The sequence below is a fragment of the Manis javanica genome, chromosome 4 (assembly GCF_040802235.1).
Source record: "Manis javanica isolate MJ-LG chromosome 4, MJ_LKY, whole genome shotgun sequence".
In the NCBI taxonomy this organism is placed as follows: domain Eukaryota; kingdom Metazoa; phylum Chordata; class Mammalia; order Pholidota; family Manidae; genus Manis; species Manis javanica.
The window spans coordinates 131,172,168-131,190,142 of NC_133159.1; the positions used below are offsets into that span (position 1 = coordinate 131,172,168).

General features: G+C 51.7%; 1 protein-coding gene across 6 annotated transcripts in view; it reads left to right on the forward strand.

The window, feature by feature from the left end:
- Window positions 1-17,975, forward strand: part of WSCD1 (WSC domain containing 1) — a 46,086-nt gene that overhangs the window by 17,552 nt on the left and 10,559 nt on the right. For all 6 annotated transcript variants that reach the window (XM_017680488.3, XM_037026873.2, XM_037026874.2 and 3 more), the window contains 2 exons: window positions 888-1,072; window positions 4,928-5,049. In XM_017680488.3, coding sequence (XP_017535977.1) covers window positions 888-1,072; window positions 4,928-5,049 — 307 coding nt within the window. The remainder of the gene's footprint in view (window positions 1-887; window positions 1,073-4,927; window positions 5,050-17,975) is intronic.

Below are 17,975 nucleotides of genomic sequence, written 5' to 3' on the forward strand. Positions count from 1 at the left end.
TAAAGGTCTTTAACCCAGATTTCTCTGAGGTCCTTTCTAGCTCTATAGGAAAAGTATATTTCTATCTTGTATTCATGACAATTGTCTTTTTCTGGTCCTTCCAGCTCACCCGATAGTCACCAGACACTAGTCACGTGCCAGGGAATGGTCCCACCCTCAGGGCGCTCACGAGTCACTGTGCGTGTGGGGTGCATGTGGGTTGGCCTCTTTAGTTAAAGCTCTGGGTGGTCCTTAGAGGTTCCATCTGCGATCTTTCTTTACTGACAAGTGTCCCTGCTGGGTGCAGGTGGTGAGGTACAGTCTTCGGGGCAGGAGGGTCTGCAGCAACACCCGTTTGTCACATGGGGGCAGCACTTCACATCACGTGGTGAGGGCAGACTGTGACATTTTTAGAAATGTTGTAAGCCCATTCCTAAGCCAGTGGTAGCTTGCTCATCTGTGATGGGAGTATTTATACCAGAGAAATTGACAAACGCCACAAACTAATGCTCCCGTCCTCCCATACTGAGAACAAGTTACCAGCCCACCACTACTTTAGATCCAATGTAAACCTTTTACCATGGATGGCACCTCAGGGGCAAAGCTCAGGGCTGACGGGAGGGACCAGTGGGACTTATCAGTTTATCACAAAGGACAGACTGTTCTCTCTCTAAACTTAGCCAGGTGACCCTTAAATCTAGCTGAAGACTGACCCCTAAGACCAGCTGCATGCTGATGGCTGTGGCCCCTTTCTCCTCACCCAGACCTAACCTCAGCTTCAGACCCAGCCTTTATCTCAGCCCCAGACCCAGCTGCCATTCCTTGATCCAGACCTCAGTACTATGAGGACCCCAGCCCTAGCTCTGGGCCAAGGTTGGGACTCACCCCAGGCCCTACTCTCCCCGCAGATCCTACGTCTATGCTGGCTTGGAGGCCGGGGCAGAATGCTACTGTGGGAACCGGCTCCCAGTGATGAGCGTCGGGCTGGAGGAATGTAACCATGAGTGCAAAGGGGAGAAGGGCTCCGTGTGCGGGGGTGTTGGCCGGCTCTCTGTGTACCGGGTGGAGGAGCTGCAGCTGGGCTCCAGGAAGCGTGAGTGTGCCAGCCTCTCCCCAAGCTTCTGTCTCCTGCTCGCCAATGTCCCTCCACTGCCCCTCATCCTAACTACGTGGGAAAGAGCCTGCGCCCTCCCTTCCTTTCCACCTTCACTAGACAGACTGTGGCAGGAGGAAGTGGGGTTAGGATCTGCCAAAGGTTGCTTAAGTTCATCACAGAGGCACATCTTTCCTGTCTGCTGCAAGGGAAGCAACTGACCAGGAGGCCTCAGGCAGGTTGGGTTCCAATCTATTTTGTAAAGTACAGAGGCAGACCTAGATTTCTAGCAGGGGGCAGACCAGATAATTTGAATGTTTCCTAGCTAAAACACCTAGCAATGCTGGACAGAATTGAACAAACATTTTTTAAAAATATGTAGCTGAACTAGCAAGAAAATAAGGAAATCCCTGGCTCCAGAAATGAGGAGGGAACCAAAAATCACAGTGGTGAGATGAGAGCAGAAGATAACTATGTGACTCCAGGTCTCTGCAGAGGGAAATCACTGGTCTTCATGGCCACATGGATTAGGTTTTAGTGTCCAAATAGGACAGAAAAGGAGGCTTTTGGACCATCAGTAGAAGAAATTAGGTATAAACCTCTGCATAAAGTGGGATTCAATTTCACTGAAGTATAATCCACTGAAATTTTAGATTAAAAAAAAATACCACCTACCAGTTGAGACAGAAAAACTTATGTATTTTGAGCTAAGCTTCACTTGAATAAAAGAAATCCTTCTTAAGAATTTATAATTATTACAGGCCTGAGTTTTGAGGTTCAAATTTATACTGTCTACTGAGTCCTAAAAAACATGAAAATTGGCTCTGAACCATTAGGAGGTACTGAGAAAGGCAAATGCAAAGTCTTTCTTGACAGCCATGCTGCCAGCCCAGGTGTAAAGATTTCCCATAGATGGATTATCACTGAAGATGAGCTTACAATTCAAAATTACACAACTCAGGAGGAAATACTCAACCAAGAGGGGAGAGTGAGCTGATGCATCAGACAGCAATACTAAAGTCCCGAGAATTTCAACGCAAAGTGCTGTCAAATAGAGATAGCATCTGGTGGGGCCAACTAGATGCCGTTGAAGCTCAGGTTTGTCCTCATTGCAAGAGCCACAGATCCACTTAACGCAATTTGAAGGAGTTTGTTAAAAATAGTATGGTTGCACACATCAAGGGCCATCTTTTTCATGATTAGGAGGGACTGGACTGGAAAGAAGTCAGAGCAGGAGAGACCCCTCCCCAACCCTAGCAAGAGTGGGGCAGCAGATAATGGAGGCCCGGCCCAGCATCCAGGCACACTGACTCAGCGGACACAACCACCTCTGGCCATGGATCTAGTAACAGGACTCCAGGAGACCTGTTAGTTCACGGGTGGGGCAGAGCTCAGAGACAGGGATGTCAGGTCAGAAGCTAAGACTGCAGAGGGCTTTCTGGGAGAGCTCTCCTAGCAACACATGAGTTTTCCAAGCAGTACAGAAACCCAGCTGTGAGACTGGTGGGTGAGCTTAAAAGCAAACCCTGGCTACTGTATATGGGGTCAGTGACAGGAAGTGACTTAGAGCTCAGACCTGGCCAACTGAGGCTGCTGAGATGCTTCTAGTATTCAGACAAATGTGTCTGGAAACAAGGGCTGCAGACAGGGGAATGGGATGGAGTGAAGATCCTGACAACACGTTTTATGGATTCATTAATGAGACCATTAATGCAACAGATGCTCATTGACACCTACTCTGTGCCAGGCTGCCTGGCACAGGGGTTTGACATGGTGTATGAGTAGATTGATAGATGGTACATGGATAGATCCTGCCCTATCACCTGGCATCCAGATGGACGTCCTGGGGACCAAACTATCAACTCCAGGCTGTCTTCTTGGACCTTTGATTTTCTTAGTTTCATATAACATTAATCCCCTGACCACTCACCCATGCCCCCCAGGCAGGACCAGGTCTGTATGTGGGCTCTAGGCTGATATACCAGCTCCTCCTGCCTGCTTAGCCACTGACTCTTGGAGATAATTGTTTGGCTTCAGGCTGCCCATTGGTTAAGGGTTAGATGGCCCAGTCATTCAAGCCAGCTGCAGATCTTGAGCCAGCTAGACCTGATGTCATGGTTAATATTGAAAACATTGACAAACCACCCCTTCTGGCAGGCTGTGGAGCCCGTGTGACTAACCTTTGCCTGTCTACTCCCCTCTTGGGTATGAGCCGACAGGATCTTTCCCAAGAGGTGACCAGATGACCACCCATCTTAAATTTCAGCTTCTCACTAGCAAGGATCACTCACAAGGAGTAAGACCCAGGGACATGTCCCCCAGGTTGGGATGAGAGATGAGATGGGTGCTGAGCAGTTCGTCAAGGCTGCACGCAAAGGTACCCTCCCACCCTAAGTGGCCCTTGAGCTCTCACCGGGAGAGTGAGGGGGAAGGCTGTGGAGCAGACTGCTCTCCATGACAGCCTCTTTGCCATGTCATGTCAGCGAAGTCAGCGCAGTCCAGAGGCAGCTGATGCTGCCTGCATGCCTCGCATTGCTCAGCTGTTGCAGCTATGCCATGCCTTCCTGTGTCCTGTTGTGTGCAGTTCATTCATTCACTCAGCACTTACTGGGCCCCTGCCATGTATCCAGGCTGGGTGTGGGGAGCACAGGGGTGACCCAGATGCAGCCTCTCCCCAGGAGCAGCCTCTGCCCAGGAGCTGTTTTGTACTTCCTGTGTCCTGGGGCTCAGTGGGGCTCTGATCCCCCTGCTCTCCCTGTGCCCTACCTGTCCTGCTCACCCTCCCTTGCCACATAGCCTGGAGCCTGTCTGCCCAGGGTCTGTCCCACCCCAGTGCAGTTGGCTGAGGACCACAGCCCAATCCCTCTAGATACCTTGTTCTTTGGGGGCCCATTCATGCCACAGGACAGGAAGGAGTTCTGTAAGCCCAGCACAAGCCCTCACCCTAGGCCCTTTACCTAGGGCAGGGCAGGACAGGAAGGTGGGAGATGCGGCCCATCACAGGCTGGCATGCAGGTGCACACTGGTCCTCAAAACAGCTCTTACTACTGGGTGTTATATAGGTAAGGAAATGGAGAATCTCTGAGTCCATGACACACGCAGGTTTCAGAGTGAGTCACAACAGTGCCAAGCCTAGACTGTTTCCCTGGCACCGGGCTGCTTTCTGTCATCCATGCCCTGACAGATTCATGCCCTGACATCTAGATCATTGGTGCTGTGGTTGATTGGATGTGTTTCCAGGCCCAGGGTTTGGTCCTCCTCTGTAGTTTTGCCTGGAGAGAGGATTTCTGCTGCTGGCCAAAGAGGTATGGCAGGCAAAGAGAGCTGGAAGAGATGCTGAGCCCCAGGAGACCTGGGTTTAAAAAGAGCATAGGGTGAGAGTCAGGATGCCATCTAGAGAAACTCTGATGAGTCTAGAAGAAATATGAGCAGTTGGTGCTGGAACATTCCAGAAGGTTTGTTCAGCACTGCAGAAGCCAGCTAAGGAGCTGGACTTTTCCACCAGAAGGTATGGAGAACAGCTTGGCAGAAGGCACTTGTAGATTTGTGGAAGAAGGGAAGGACAGAAGGATAGATGATGGGACGTGAGAGCTGGCGGGAGAAGGGAACCTGATGCGGCGGCTGCAGCCGCGTGGTCCCTTGGTGGCCCTGGGTGACCGGGGCTCTGCTGCCTGGTTTCCAGAGCTTGGCTCGACCGCCCACTGTGTCCAGGGTGGCTGCCCTCTCTGACTTGAAACCTGCTCCTCCTGAGTATTTACACCCGTTTCAGGATCTGAAGCCACCATTTTCCCTTATAACAGATACCAACAACCGCAGGCATTATTTCTCACCAGAAACCTGTTTCCTTCCCCACAGGGAGGACTGTCATGTACCGCGGGTGCTTCAAGCTGCCAGAGAACATCACATATGCCTTCCCTGACTCCCTGGTCCAGGCCAACATGACAGTGGACATGTGCTCAGGATTTTGTTCCCAGAAAGTAAGGCCAATGATAATCTCACAGCCTTGTCCTTTCATCAGTCCGCATGTGTGGTGGTCTCCAGGAGGAGGCAGATGCCAGTGATGGGCTGTGGCTGTGCACTCTCCAAGCCCCAGATGTGGCTGAGTGAGAAGCGTGGGAGGGTGGCAGGTGCTGCAGCAGACAATGTCCTGTGCCTGGTAGGGAGCCTGTTGCTAACAAGTGATCCGGGGGTGGGAAGTTGTCAGTGAAGGTTGTAAGGCTGAAAGGATGGTGCCTTACTGGATGTGAGTTCTTGGTATGAGTGTCAGGTATTAAATTGACTTGGTTTGGAAGCAAGAAGATGCTGGCTCGGGATTTAGGGAGTGCTGATGGATCATTGTCTGTTATTGGTGCTGACAGTGTGGGGCCGTGAATCTGACTCCAGGGGCCATGGTTACACATGCACATTTGGTTCAGCCTGGGCCGCGGAGTAGGGTGTGGCTCTCTGCAAGGGCTACCATTGTGTCATAGCTCTGGGCTGGGAAAGTTAGTCGAGGCCAGATGAGGCTTGCAAAAGGCAGGATCTGGTATATGAAGAAAGGCTGGTGAGACCTGCAGGCTGGCCAAAGAACATTGAGATCTGGGGCTGGAGTCCAGTGGGTGCTGCAGCCCTGGAATGGCCATGGGCTTGGGGTCTGGAGCTGCTCCTGTAGGCTAGGGCTTAGTAGCCTTGATGGGACTGTGATAACTGGAGGCATAATAGAACAGGGCTGGGAGAGAGGAGGGCTTTGGCAATGATAATGATGGTCACCAACAGTAGCTGACAGGTACTCATCTTTCATTCTATGCCATGTACTGTCCCGAGCTCTGCACATGTGTTAACCCATTGAATCCTCATAATAACCCTATGGGATGGGTGATGCAGTGATCTGCATTTTGCAGGTGAGGAACCAGGCAGAGAGAGCTTGAGCATTCTGCCCGAGGTCACACAGCCAGGGGAGCCAGGATCTGAAGTTAGTCTAGTTCCACAGTCTGCTCAGGTTTGAAGGGTGCAGGCAGCAGGTGTCAGTGAAAGCAAATGTGGTAGGACATAAAGAACACGCCCTGCACTGTGCCCCCCAACCCACCCTGGGAGTCGCCCTTCCTCTCCTTCCACTTCTCAGCCTTCTCCAGATGCTTCCCTTGGAAGTGAGTGGAGACAAAGCCTTCGGTCTGTGCTTTCCTCTTGCGCAAGCGCACCCTTTGAAGTGGCTGTCTCGCATCTCCAGCATTTCCGAAGCCCCTTGCACTGCCAAGGATATCTTGGGCATCAGGGCTCACAAGACACAGTGCAGTAAGCCGAGAAGACAGTTTGTTGATTTGCAGACATCTGGCCTGGGGACCTCGTCCCCCACCCTGTGGGAGTGGAGCTGCAGGCAGACACAGTGGGACACCTGCTTGTGCACACAGGAAACAAGCTGCTCTGGCGGGGCTTCCTGCACACCTGCAGCTCAGAGCAGTTCCCTGGGCAGCCCCTGCATTGCAATCAGAGGAACCCAGCTGGTCCTGATCCAGCTGAAGGCAGGCCTCTTGGGCCAACAAACTTGGTGGTGTCTTCCTTTGTGCTGGGCTGCTGGGTGCTGTGCTGGGGCCTTCCCACCTGCAAGCTGCTTTAATCCTCCTGGCTTCCCCAGGGGAGCCTTTCTGATCCCTGCTGATCCCTGCTGGCTGCAGAGCCAGTGCAGGTATGCAGACCTGAGAGCACTCACACAACTGGCGTCACAGCCCACCCTCAACACCGCACCCACTGCTTTTTCTGCTTCTCCCATGGTGTGACGTGGCAGGGCAGGCAACAGGCAGGTGGGTGTGGCGAGGACGAGGCAGGTGAGATGAGAAGAAACAAGGAAAGGGAACAGAAGAAACATGGCTGTGTGTCCTTTGTGCTTTAAATGATTTCTTAATAGGGAGTATGCTGTCAGGGAGCATGATGGAAACCCACTGAAGGGCACAGAGGGGAAAGTCCCTTTCCCTCGGTCTGGCCTGCCTCTTGTGTTTCCTCAGAGGCCACTGATGGTCCTGACTTCCTGTGTCCACTTTCAGAGCCTATGACTTCTCAAGCAGTTGTTCCTTTACCAAGTCATTATTCCTCTACAAGCCCCGCAGATGGTAATGAGCTCCGCAGTGCCCTGCACTGTGATCGCTTCCCTTGACAGTCTATCTTAGAGATGGCTCCATATTGGCACAGAACGGCTTTTCCATTCTTTTATTCCATTACCCGGATGTCCTATCATTTATTTAGCCGCTCCCCTGCTGTTAAGCATGTAGGTTGTTCCCAGGGGTTTGCTTTTACTAACAAGGCTGCGATAGCTATCCTTGCTGGTGGGTCGTTTTGCGTCGGTGGATCTGTAAGCTAAAATTCCTAGGAAATGCAGGGTCAGAGGCAGTGGGTCTAGTCATGTTAATGGTTAACCTGCCATATTGCCCTTGGCAAGAATTCTAGTAATTTTACACGCCCACCAGCGGTGCATGGGAGGGAAACTAGGCACCCCCTGACTCTTCTTCTGGGGAGAGTGCCTTCAGAGCAGCATCCTCTTGGACAGCCCACGAGGTCCCAGAGAACTCTGCCTGTGCTTACAGACACAGATTTTAAAGGTGTAAAAACTCTTCAACTTCTGTTTTCAGCCCTTCTTCACATTTACTGGCATACTGGCACAAACCAGGTCGCCGAAATGTCACATTAGTGCACGTGCCAAAAGACACCGCAGGCTCTTGGTGTCTTCTGCCATCTTGCACCTTAACACCTGTATGTCTCCCTTTTTGACATCTATCGAGGAGGGGTTACCTGCTCAGCTCTGGCTTGTGGTGCTGTGAATGGTTCAGGTCAAGGGTGAAGGGCATGGGCATCCGGGCATCCATGGTTCTCAGCCCCGGTCTCCCCCTCAGGGCATGCAGACCTCGGAATCTGCACTCATCTCTCCTACAGGCCTCCCTTGCTTTGTGGCCTGAGGCTGGGAGGGAAGGGTGGGTGTTTCCTGAGCCCCACTGTTTACATCCACAGGCTTTTGCAGCTATGGGGAGCAGAGTCACCATTTCCTGCTTTAAACTTGAAAACTGGTCTTGGCAGGACACTTTTAGTAGGAAGTGGACAAACACATATGCTGACGCTTTTGGGGGATGCCAGCAGAGCCCGGAGGTGGGGGGGATCTGGCCCCTACACACGAGGTAGAGCTCACAGCCGGGGATGAGCTGAGACAGGAGCTGGACCACTCTGACCCTCAGCAGGCAATGTAGGGTCAGTGTTGGGGACCGAGGAGGCTTAGAGGGGGACACTGTAAGTTTTTGGAAGGGCTGGAGCTGGACATTTTGGATGTCGGGCAGTGTCAACAGGCAGATGAGGAGTGTGAGGGCACATGCAGGGCTGAGCTGCTGCTGAGCAGGACTGAGGGTGGGGCAGGCTGAGGCAGCCCAGCTAGTCCAGAGTAGAGGACTGTGTGGTGTGGTGTGAAAGGTATGGTGGGCCCCGGATGCCTGCCTCAAAGTCCAGGCGTTTCTCAGTGGGTAAGAGGGAGCTACTCACAGCCTGTCCAGGAAGGGGTGATGTGACTGGTGTGGCACCTGATGGCGTAGGTAGGAAGCGCTGGAGTGGGGCTGGGGGTGTTCTCGGTGGATCCCTTTGGGAGGCAGCAGTCCTCAGGGCCACCCTCAGAGGTGCCTCGGCAAAGCTGTGACTAAAGTCCGCCTGTGACCTGGCTCTGGAGTTAGGAAGGATTCCAGGGAAGACAAAGATGATGCTCAGTCGTGCATCCAGGTAACCCACCATCTACCCAACAGAGTGAGCCTCTGGTCCCCAGACTGCCTGTCCCTTCTCCATCCTCTTGTCCTGTGGAAGCTGGTGTGACTTGGACTGCAGCCTTCTGGACACCCTACCCCATTGGCTCTCAGCTCTGCAGTCTCCTGGTGGGAGCTTTGCAGGGACTGACTGCACTCTAGGGCGGGCTTCTCAGCCTTGCAGCTGCTGGCATTTCAGGGCAGGTAATTGTCTGTTTTAGGAACTGTCTGTGCCTTGCAGGATATGCAGCAGCATCCCTACCCTTCAGCTGTGACAACCCAGATCTCCTCCAGACATGGCTAGGTGTCCTCTGCAGGGCAAAATCACCCATCAAGATCACAGTCCTGGAGGGCCACCTTGAATGTGGCCTGCAATGCTCAGGCATGACCCACATTTCCACAGATCTGAATCCTGGTGAACCATTGTTTTTTCCAACTATTTGGTGAGGACAAAGAAGCAAAGCCTGCATCCAACACTGAGGCCTGATGGGCAAGGTCAGTCGGAGGCATAGCTCAGACTGCTGAGGCCAGGGACCTATTTGCAGGAATGGATTTCTCTCTCCTCTCCTGGATGTTGGGGGTGGGTGAGAGAGGTGAATGCAGGGATATCTGGCTGTAGTCTCCTTTTTCAAAAGCCAAGTCCTTCCTCTCCTGAAAGGCTGGTGGCACCGAGGCCACAGGGCTGTCACAGTAGCAGCTTCATCCCATCCTGATTTGGCTGCAAGACAAGCTTAAGTGTCCTATCACGTGGGAATGGTTGCCTTGTGCCAGGGCCACACTGGACTGTGATACAGCCACTGAAAATGTTTGCAAAGACTATTCTAGTGGCTAATGCTCACAGCAGAGTGTTAAGTGGGGCAGTGCTAAATCTGGAGGTGGGGTGCTAGGGGCTTAGTTACGGCTGGCTGGGCAGTGGGGCCAGGAGCAGCAGATGCAAGAGGTGGGGCTCAGAAGCAGGAAACAAGGGGGAGCCCTCTTTGCAGTGTTTCAAGTTGAGGTACCACCTGACTTATTTGTGACCCCAGATAAACATCTCTACTGGTTTTTGCTAGTTAGTTAAAATGGATTTAGAGAACTCTGCATGTTTAGTTTGACGGAAAAAGAACATTTGGGACAATCTCAGTGTCTTAATGATCTGTCTGCCAGCAAGAGGGACTTGACTAATGTAATGTGTTTTTAAACACAGTAAAATGATCTCATCTAATTTTCCTTGATTGTATTAGAGATGGAAGGAAACCTGCCCATTCTCAGTACTCAAGATCCTATCACCTCCTTCATTTGAACAGAAGGTGAGAAGAGCCGGGGAGGAAGCTTAGCTATTTGCATTGCTGCCCATTCAGTAATTAATTTTGAAGGCTGATATTTTTGCACATTTAGGTGGACCATTTGTGGGAGCCTGTGCTCCTACAGTGGGGCTGGAGGGTGAAATCTAACACCATCTGCAAATAGGTTACTAACGTGTGAAGCTTCGCCAGCTATTATGCCTTGAGATTGGAGGTTTGTTCTTGCAGCAGCTGCTAGCGGTTTTCCTGAGAAAGGAACTGGAGGCAGAGGGCGAAGAGGGTCTCTTAGCCTCTTCGGGATGTGTACATGCTTCATACAGAATTTGAATGGCCTGGATGTTTTCCCACTGACATTTATTCTAAGCTATTTTCTTTGGCCATGTAATGGTAGTGCTAACCCAGCTGCCCGTGAAGTGGAAAGGCATGTGTTAATGTGAAGCCTGCTTGTTCTCTGCTGAGCAGCTGCTCCAGTTAAATCCACTGAGACCCCGGTAGTTGCAGTCTGTCCTGGGTAGACTCATTCCCTTCTTGGTGCAAGCAATTTCCTGTCTTTGCCAGGGGTTAGGTTCTGTAAGAGTCTGCCTTTTGTGAATTACTACCTTAATATTAAGAATTTTTCCCTTTGCTGAAATTCTGTACAGTCATTCCAACTGGTGACTGGTCTCTTGTGTCTTTGGATTTCCATAAGAATTCTGTCGACGTTAACCTGTGTGCATGTTTTTAATGAACACTTAGTGTTTTTGGAGGGGAGGAGTTCCAGGGTAATGCATGTCTATTTTAGGAAATTTTGCAAATTTGATAATTCAAAAATAAAATAAAAATTCACCTGTCACTTGACCGTATCAGAAGAAACAACTAATAGCAGTTTACGTCTTTTGGTCTTTTAATCTAGGTGTATGTAAATGGCATTTGTTTTTAAAAAAATTCAATCTCTCCTACCATCTGTTCCCTGTTCTCATTTAACATGTTGTGGACTTTTCTTTTGTTGTGCTCTACCCTTCACAGTTAACAAGGCATTCCATCCTCTACTGTTGGCCATTTTGGCGGTTTCTTTTTTTCTTTCTTTCTACTGTTATAAACAATACTACCATGAACATCCTGGAAAGCAAACCTTTGGGCATGTTCATAATTATTTTCTTTGGCTATGTTATCAGATACAGAATTGCTGGGGCAAAGGAGATGTACATTTCATATTTCACTTTTGAGTCTTTTGGTACATTTTGAGAAGTGAGTCACCTAGCTTTATCACTGAAGACGGTAGGAAGGTGGCTTTAGTGTCATAGTCAAGGGGGTTTGTACCCCTGCTCCGCCACTTTTTCATTTTGTGATCCTGGCCAGATCATATGACCCTTTGCCGCCTCTGCTGAGTGGGCTTGGCAGCTGTGGAAAGACCTATCCAGGCTGGGAGGAGGACATGGCGACTTTGTGGACATGAAAGAGTTTTCGATTTCGGTGTCTCTTGAGAACTGAGTGTTCCAGATGATGGACAGGATGATCATTACTGTCCAGCGTCCCCTGGTTCCTTTCCTGTGTGGGGGATGCTTGGGAATCTGCCCAAGATGGGGAGCTGCTTAGCTCCCAAGTCAGTGGAAATGCAGGTGCCTTGGGATCCCGAGCGTTTGTGGTTCTGAGCCTCCCAGGGTTTCTCAGACTCTCCTTTTTGATGGATATTTGGCTTTGATGGGGCTCTGGTGGGGCAGGGGCTAGGCGGTTCTACTGTCCGGGGGGCTCCAGTCTGTGGAGAGGCATCACCCAAGGGGACATCCCATAGAGGCCCCTGGAGACACACTCACATTTGCCCCAATCTTGAGGCAGAACCTTTGAGGTTTGACACACAGAAGCAGGTTGGTGAGCCCTGGACTTGGACCAGCTGCACTGCTGAGTGCATGCAGAAAGGCTAACTCGCATTTCATGCCATCCTCAAATCCCCTTACAGGTAGAGAGATCAAGACTCAATCCATCTAAATTCAAACTCATACCTGCTGACCTCAGAGCCCTTAATTACTAAGCTGTGTGCCCTTTACAGATGATCAAACCAGAGCTCAGAGATGCCCAGTAGCTTGTGGACAATCACACAAATGTGTTTCAAAGTCAGGGATTCCTTATGACAAGTCTTGGGCAGGTTCCACCTTCCCATAGCTGCCTCTGCAAACCACCCAGCACCCCCCCTGCAGTCAGACTCCAGGGGCAGCAGGGCAGAGGGAAACGTGCTCAGTTATAGTATCAGAAGACGGGTTTTCATTCCCACATGTGCCCAAAAGCACGAGTCAGCCCTTCATGCCCCTCCCTGTGTGCCTTCGTGGGCATCTTTCCTTTGTGTGTTCTTGGCTGTCCAGAGCTGCCTCCAGGGTGAGGGGACCTGCCCTGCAGCCAAGAGGCTGGTCAAAGCTAAGCTCCGTGCTTTGCAGATTTCACTGAAAATGCACCACGTTCATGTATTTCCTCCAAGGTCAAGTGTGGTGTATGGGAAAGCCCTGAACTGACAGCCCAGAAGGCTGGCTTCTGTTCCCATTTGCCCTGATGGTCTGAGGTCTTGGACTGCTCACCACCTGCCTGTAAGCCTCAGTTTCCCATTCTGAAACCTGAAGTTCTGATCTCTGAACTTTTTGGAATTCTGTGGAATCTCAGAGATTGCGAGAAAGGTGCCTCAGGAATGGAAATGGAGATGAGACCCGGAGAGGTCAGTTGGTTAGAGGTGTCCTTGGGACCTTGCTCCTTGGCCTGTGAGAATTTCCACTACTTGACCTCTTGGCCATGACCAACCCTTTGCACATGGATCTCTGCCACCTAGATGGCCAGCCCTTGCTGCGTCAGGCCTATGATGCCCACCCACACTGTAGCCCTGGCCCCAGTCCCCGCATGAGGCCCCATCAGGGACCCCCAGGCTCAGCCAGATGAAGTAGCAGGATGAGGGTGTGTATCTGCCCTGCCCTGGGACACAGGCTGAGCCAACTCCCTCTCTAACCCCTCACCTATTTGACTGAGACAGTCCTGCATCTGTGTGCTTGCTTTCTTTTTCTGCCTGCCTTTCTCTGATCATGTTCTCCTCTCTCTCTCTCACTGAAGCTTGGGGTGGGGGTGGAGGGAGCAGGGAAGCTGGCAGAAGGATAAGATTCATCAATATTTAATTTTTATGGAAATCATGCCCTAGAAATCCCCCAGGGACTGAAAATTGTTCTGTGTTTTCAGAATCCAGTGATGTTGCTGAAGCGGTTATGTTGTAAATAAAACCACATTACTGTCTGCAGCTCCCCCGTTGCTCTGCAAACACCCGGAAACTTGACAGTTTAATCCACTCAAGGAAGCAAAAAGGTTCGGGTCACTGGTGGGGGCAGCCCGTCCCCAGCCCTGGGATATAGGATTGTGAGGCATCAATGTCAGCAGCACTGTTAAAGCCAGGGCGGGAGATGGAGCCAGCCTGCCCTGAGCCGAGCTACCATGTTGGTGAAATTGTCTTCTCTTAACAGGAATTCCAGGCCAGCAGGGGCCCCCTGGGGTTCCTGATGTTGGGAGGGTTTGCTTAGATGTAGTAGGCTTTCTTCTTCCTTATGCTCAGGGCGCAAGTGACCAACAGAAGGCTCGTGCCCAAGTTCATTGCCAGTGAACTTGGGGGGACCTGGGATCGGGAAAGGGCATCCACTCATTGTTCATCAGGCCCTCGGTCAGATACCCACTAGGCATCCACCATATTAGACCCGCTAGGTACCAAGATGCCGCAAAGCACAGCAGACACCCAGAAACCCCTGCATACATCCTCATGGATGGAGGCAGACACAAACCAGAAAAGTAAGTAAGAGAGATAGTATGACCAATGGTGATAAGCACTGTGGAGAAAAGAGGCAGGAATCACAGATCCTTGCCTGTGAGAAATGAAAATATTTATCTGCTGAAAGTCTAGTACAAGAATGTTCACAGAAGCTTTACTCACAAAACAAAAGTAGCTAAAAGCCAGAAACAGCTTCACTTGTCCATCAATAAATCAATAAATTGGTAAGGCCACATGTGAAATACTAAGCATCAGTGAAAAGGGACAGCCTGTTAGCCTATAAAATGACATGGGCAGATACAACAAATATTTTTTCTGAACGAAAGAAACCAGACACAGAAATATGTGCCAACTGATTCTGTTTATAGGACATTCTGGAATAGACAAAACCCATCTGTGGGGATAGAAATCAGAATAGTGGTCGCTTTGAGGTGGGGTACATTCATCAAAACTGGCTGGGCCGTACACACAGGGTCAGAGCTCTTTGTCACGGTAAGGGGCACCTCAGTGAAATAGAACTGGAAGGCTCACCAAGGGAATGGGGTGTGTCAGTGAAGGGAGGAGGGCTTTTGCAACTTGAAATGGGGTGACCAGTGAAGGCCTCATGAAGGCAGCTTGCAGACAGTGAGGGAGAAGGCCTCAAGGGTGTCTGGGGGAGGAATACTGCAGGTGGAGGGAGCAGCAGCTGCAAAGGCCCTGTGCTGGAAGTGTGCCTGCCGCGGCCGCGGACCGGTAAGAACACCAGCTTAGGAACTGACCCGGGCTGCCAACACACAGTACCACAGACTGCCGGGGGCGTGACAACATATACTTATTTACTTACGATCCTAGAGGCCAGAAGGCCAAGATGAAGGTGTCAGATTTGGTTTCTCCTGAGGCCTGTCCCTTTGGATCACAGGTTGCTGTCTTTTCCCCATGTCCTCACATGGTTGTCCCTCAGTCTGAGTGTTTTTGTGTCCTAATCTCCTTTTCTTATAATAACACTAGTCAGATTGGTCTGGGGCCCACCCTGTAGCCCCCTTTTAAGATAATCACCTCTTTAAAAACCCATCTCCTAATATACTCACATTCTGATGTAGGGGACTTAGGACTTCAGCCCATGAACTTTAGGGGACACAGTTCTGCCCATGACAGCCAGCAAGAACGGAAGGGCCATGGACACAGACGGGTCTCTGCGTGCCCTCTGCTGTCACGGTGGGCTCTGGGGCTGCTTCTCTCTGCTGCTGCCGTGATGAATGTGTTGGTCTGGGATGAAGCTGAATGAGGGCTTTGTGGGGGAGGATGGATGGCTGGGGTAGAGGCCAGAAGTTGCAGTTCCTGTGATGGCTTTTCACCGATTCACATCAGCAGGGGAATGTGCTTCCAGAAAATCAGAGACGCTCTGATTGAGGGTCAGGGCACAGATTTTGCTTTCCACTGGGAAATGGCACTGAGGCCTCAGGAGAGGGGAGTGTGATGGGACGCACTGATGGCCTTGTCAGCCTTTGCGCTGCCCGAGTGCAGGTACTGGGCTCTGCACTGGTGACGGGGCCCCTGGCTGGCAGTGCCAGATCGGCACCACAGTGCTGGTGGTGATGGTGGCTGTGGCTGGGGAGTGGCTGGTCCCAGGGTCAGGGCTCCACTGTGGCCACTGAGACATCAATGCAATCCTTTCCTCTACATGTCTGATCAAGACCAAGAACCATGAGTGCTGGGTCAGGGAGGGGCTTCCAACCTTTGCTGGATCTTGAGCTTCTGGGGCTCTGGAGGGGTAGCTAAAGTGAAGGATTTTAGGAATCAAACTCAGGTACTCTTAGGGTCAGGCAGGTAGTCTGGGGCCTGCTGCTAGTACAACTAAAGGTCTTAGAAGAGAGGAGTAGGGGAGCACCTTCTGCATGCTGGCCACAGGCTGGGCCCTCGCCATGCATCCTCTTCCTATCATTCTCCCAACACTCTGGGGGGCAGATATTATTGCCCCCATGTTACAGAGAACAAAACTGAGGCTCCGAGGGGGTGATTCCTGGCCCAGGGTCACACAGATACTCAACTATGGCACTGGGGTGCAAGCCCGGGTCTGCTGAATTAGAACCTGGTGCTTCCTCCCCGGTCCCCCTGGACATGAGACCCATGGACAGGAGAGCAGTCTTACCCGCCTCCATCCTTGGAGTAATCCATATCTCAGGCTGCTTTCTGGAAAACGTGTGGTTAGATGTCCTAGTCTCGTCTTCACAGCAGACCAGGGGAAGCTGGAGAGAAATGAGCATCTCCGACCGACTCTTCCAGGCAGGCCAACCCACAGAATTCACCTGTTTTACAGGTGGCCGTCTTCTCCCTGTGTCCTCACGTGGTCACCCCTCAGCCTAGGTGGGTCTGTGTCCGGATCTCCTCTTCTTACAACAACACTAGTCAGATTGGGTTTTTGGGCTTTGGCCCACCCTCATGGCCCCCTTTTATCATAATCACCCAAAAGGGCAGGTGATCTGCTTATGTTCCCATAGAATGCTTAAGAATTTTCCCAGTGCAAAAGGCAGCTCTGAGCAACAGAACAGATAGTGTAGGTGTGTGTAAGGTGAGGATAGGGAAAGCATCTCCTCTCCTGCCCCCATGCGGCTCTTAGGGAGGGATGTGGGTCTGGACCCTGGGGGGGTTCCTGGCAGAGGCAAAGCTGCCCCTAAGCCTTGAAGGCCGAGGGAGGTAGAGAGAGGCTTTCATGGGGGCCGCAAGGCATCTGGGAGAGAATAAGTCTGTGCTAGCAAGCACAGCCCTGTGTTGGGGGCAGCACCTCCTCCCACTCCCTCCTAACACACCTCCCTGCCCAGGCTCCTCATCACCCTCCCTTGCCTGGGACACCGCCTATTGTCTTTTCTGAGCGCTGGCGGCTCTGCCAAGCCACGCTCAGAAAACGCTATTGATTTTCCTTTATTTATTTATTTATGAGGTTTGCTGTGGGCAAAAAATAAAAAGGTTTGTGAAGCGTTCCCTGTAGCAGGGCGAAATCTCCACCCACAGCCTCCCCCCCATGCACACACTGATAGGCTGCTCTCTCATCTGTATGCTCCAGGCAGCTGGTATCTCCTGTTTGCAAAATGCAGGGACAGATTGGGACTAGGAAGTCCTACCTAGTACCCGGTGCATAGTAGGTGCTCAAAAATATCTGTGTGGGAGAGGTAGGTGGGGGCATTTTTAAATGAGCTGTGGCTGGTGCCCATAGGGGTAAGGAGGCTGAGGGTGGCCCGTTCTTCTGTGAAAACACCTTTCTTGTGCTGGACCCAGTGCTGAGCAATTTGGCTCTTTTTCATCTAGTTCTCATCATGCACATGCAAGGCAGATTTTATTACCTTTGTCAAATGGTGAAATTCAGAGAGGTTCAGCACCTCACCCGAGGTTACCCAGCCTGTGAACCTGAATTCATGTTGGGCTTTCCAGATGCTGGTGCCCCTGCTCTCCCCACTGCACAGTGCAACCCAAGAGAAGCAAGAAACCACTTAGGAGACTGCCAGGCACTGGCTTGGCCCACCTGGCGGGACACCTTCCCTCTCCTAACCTGGCAGGGTGCCTGCATTTTCAGGAAGCCCCACCTTGGGCTAAGCACCTTGGGGAGGTCAAGGTCTGCTCTTGCCCCAGCCTCCTGTCTTAGAGAAATGGCTATGTGGGACTGTCACCTGTCACCAGCCTGCACCCCATCCTGCAGTAAGACTAAGGGCACAAAGATTGGGGCGGTGCTCTCAGGGAGGGCCAGCAGGAATTCCAGCCATCACTCGGGGCTCGCAGTCTGTTGGTTAAAGATGGGACATGCTGAGCTCCACGCTGCCCTGGGTGGGCTTTGTGTCCCATTCTGACCCCTACACACACATGCTTGCATGGGTCCTCTGGAGTGCCTGTTCCCTCCCCCGCCCTCCTAATAGCCTTCTGGACGGCCGGAAGGTCCAGCTCTAGGCCCTCTACACTCAGCTCACCCCTCTCAGAGCACTACTCCCACTGTGCTGTGACCATTGGCCTGTGCCTGGCCAGCTCTGAGCTGCTGGAGGGCAGAAATCACGTCCCCCTGAGCTTGGTCTCCCCATCTGGATCCAGAGGCCCGTGCTGGAAGGACAGCCATCATCTGTGGATCCCACACAGCCTGCTGTGCA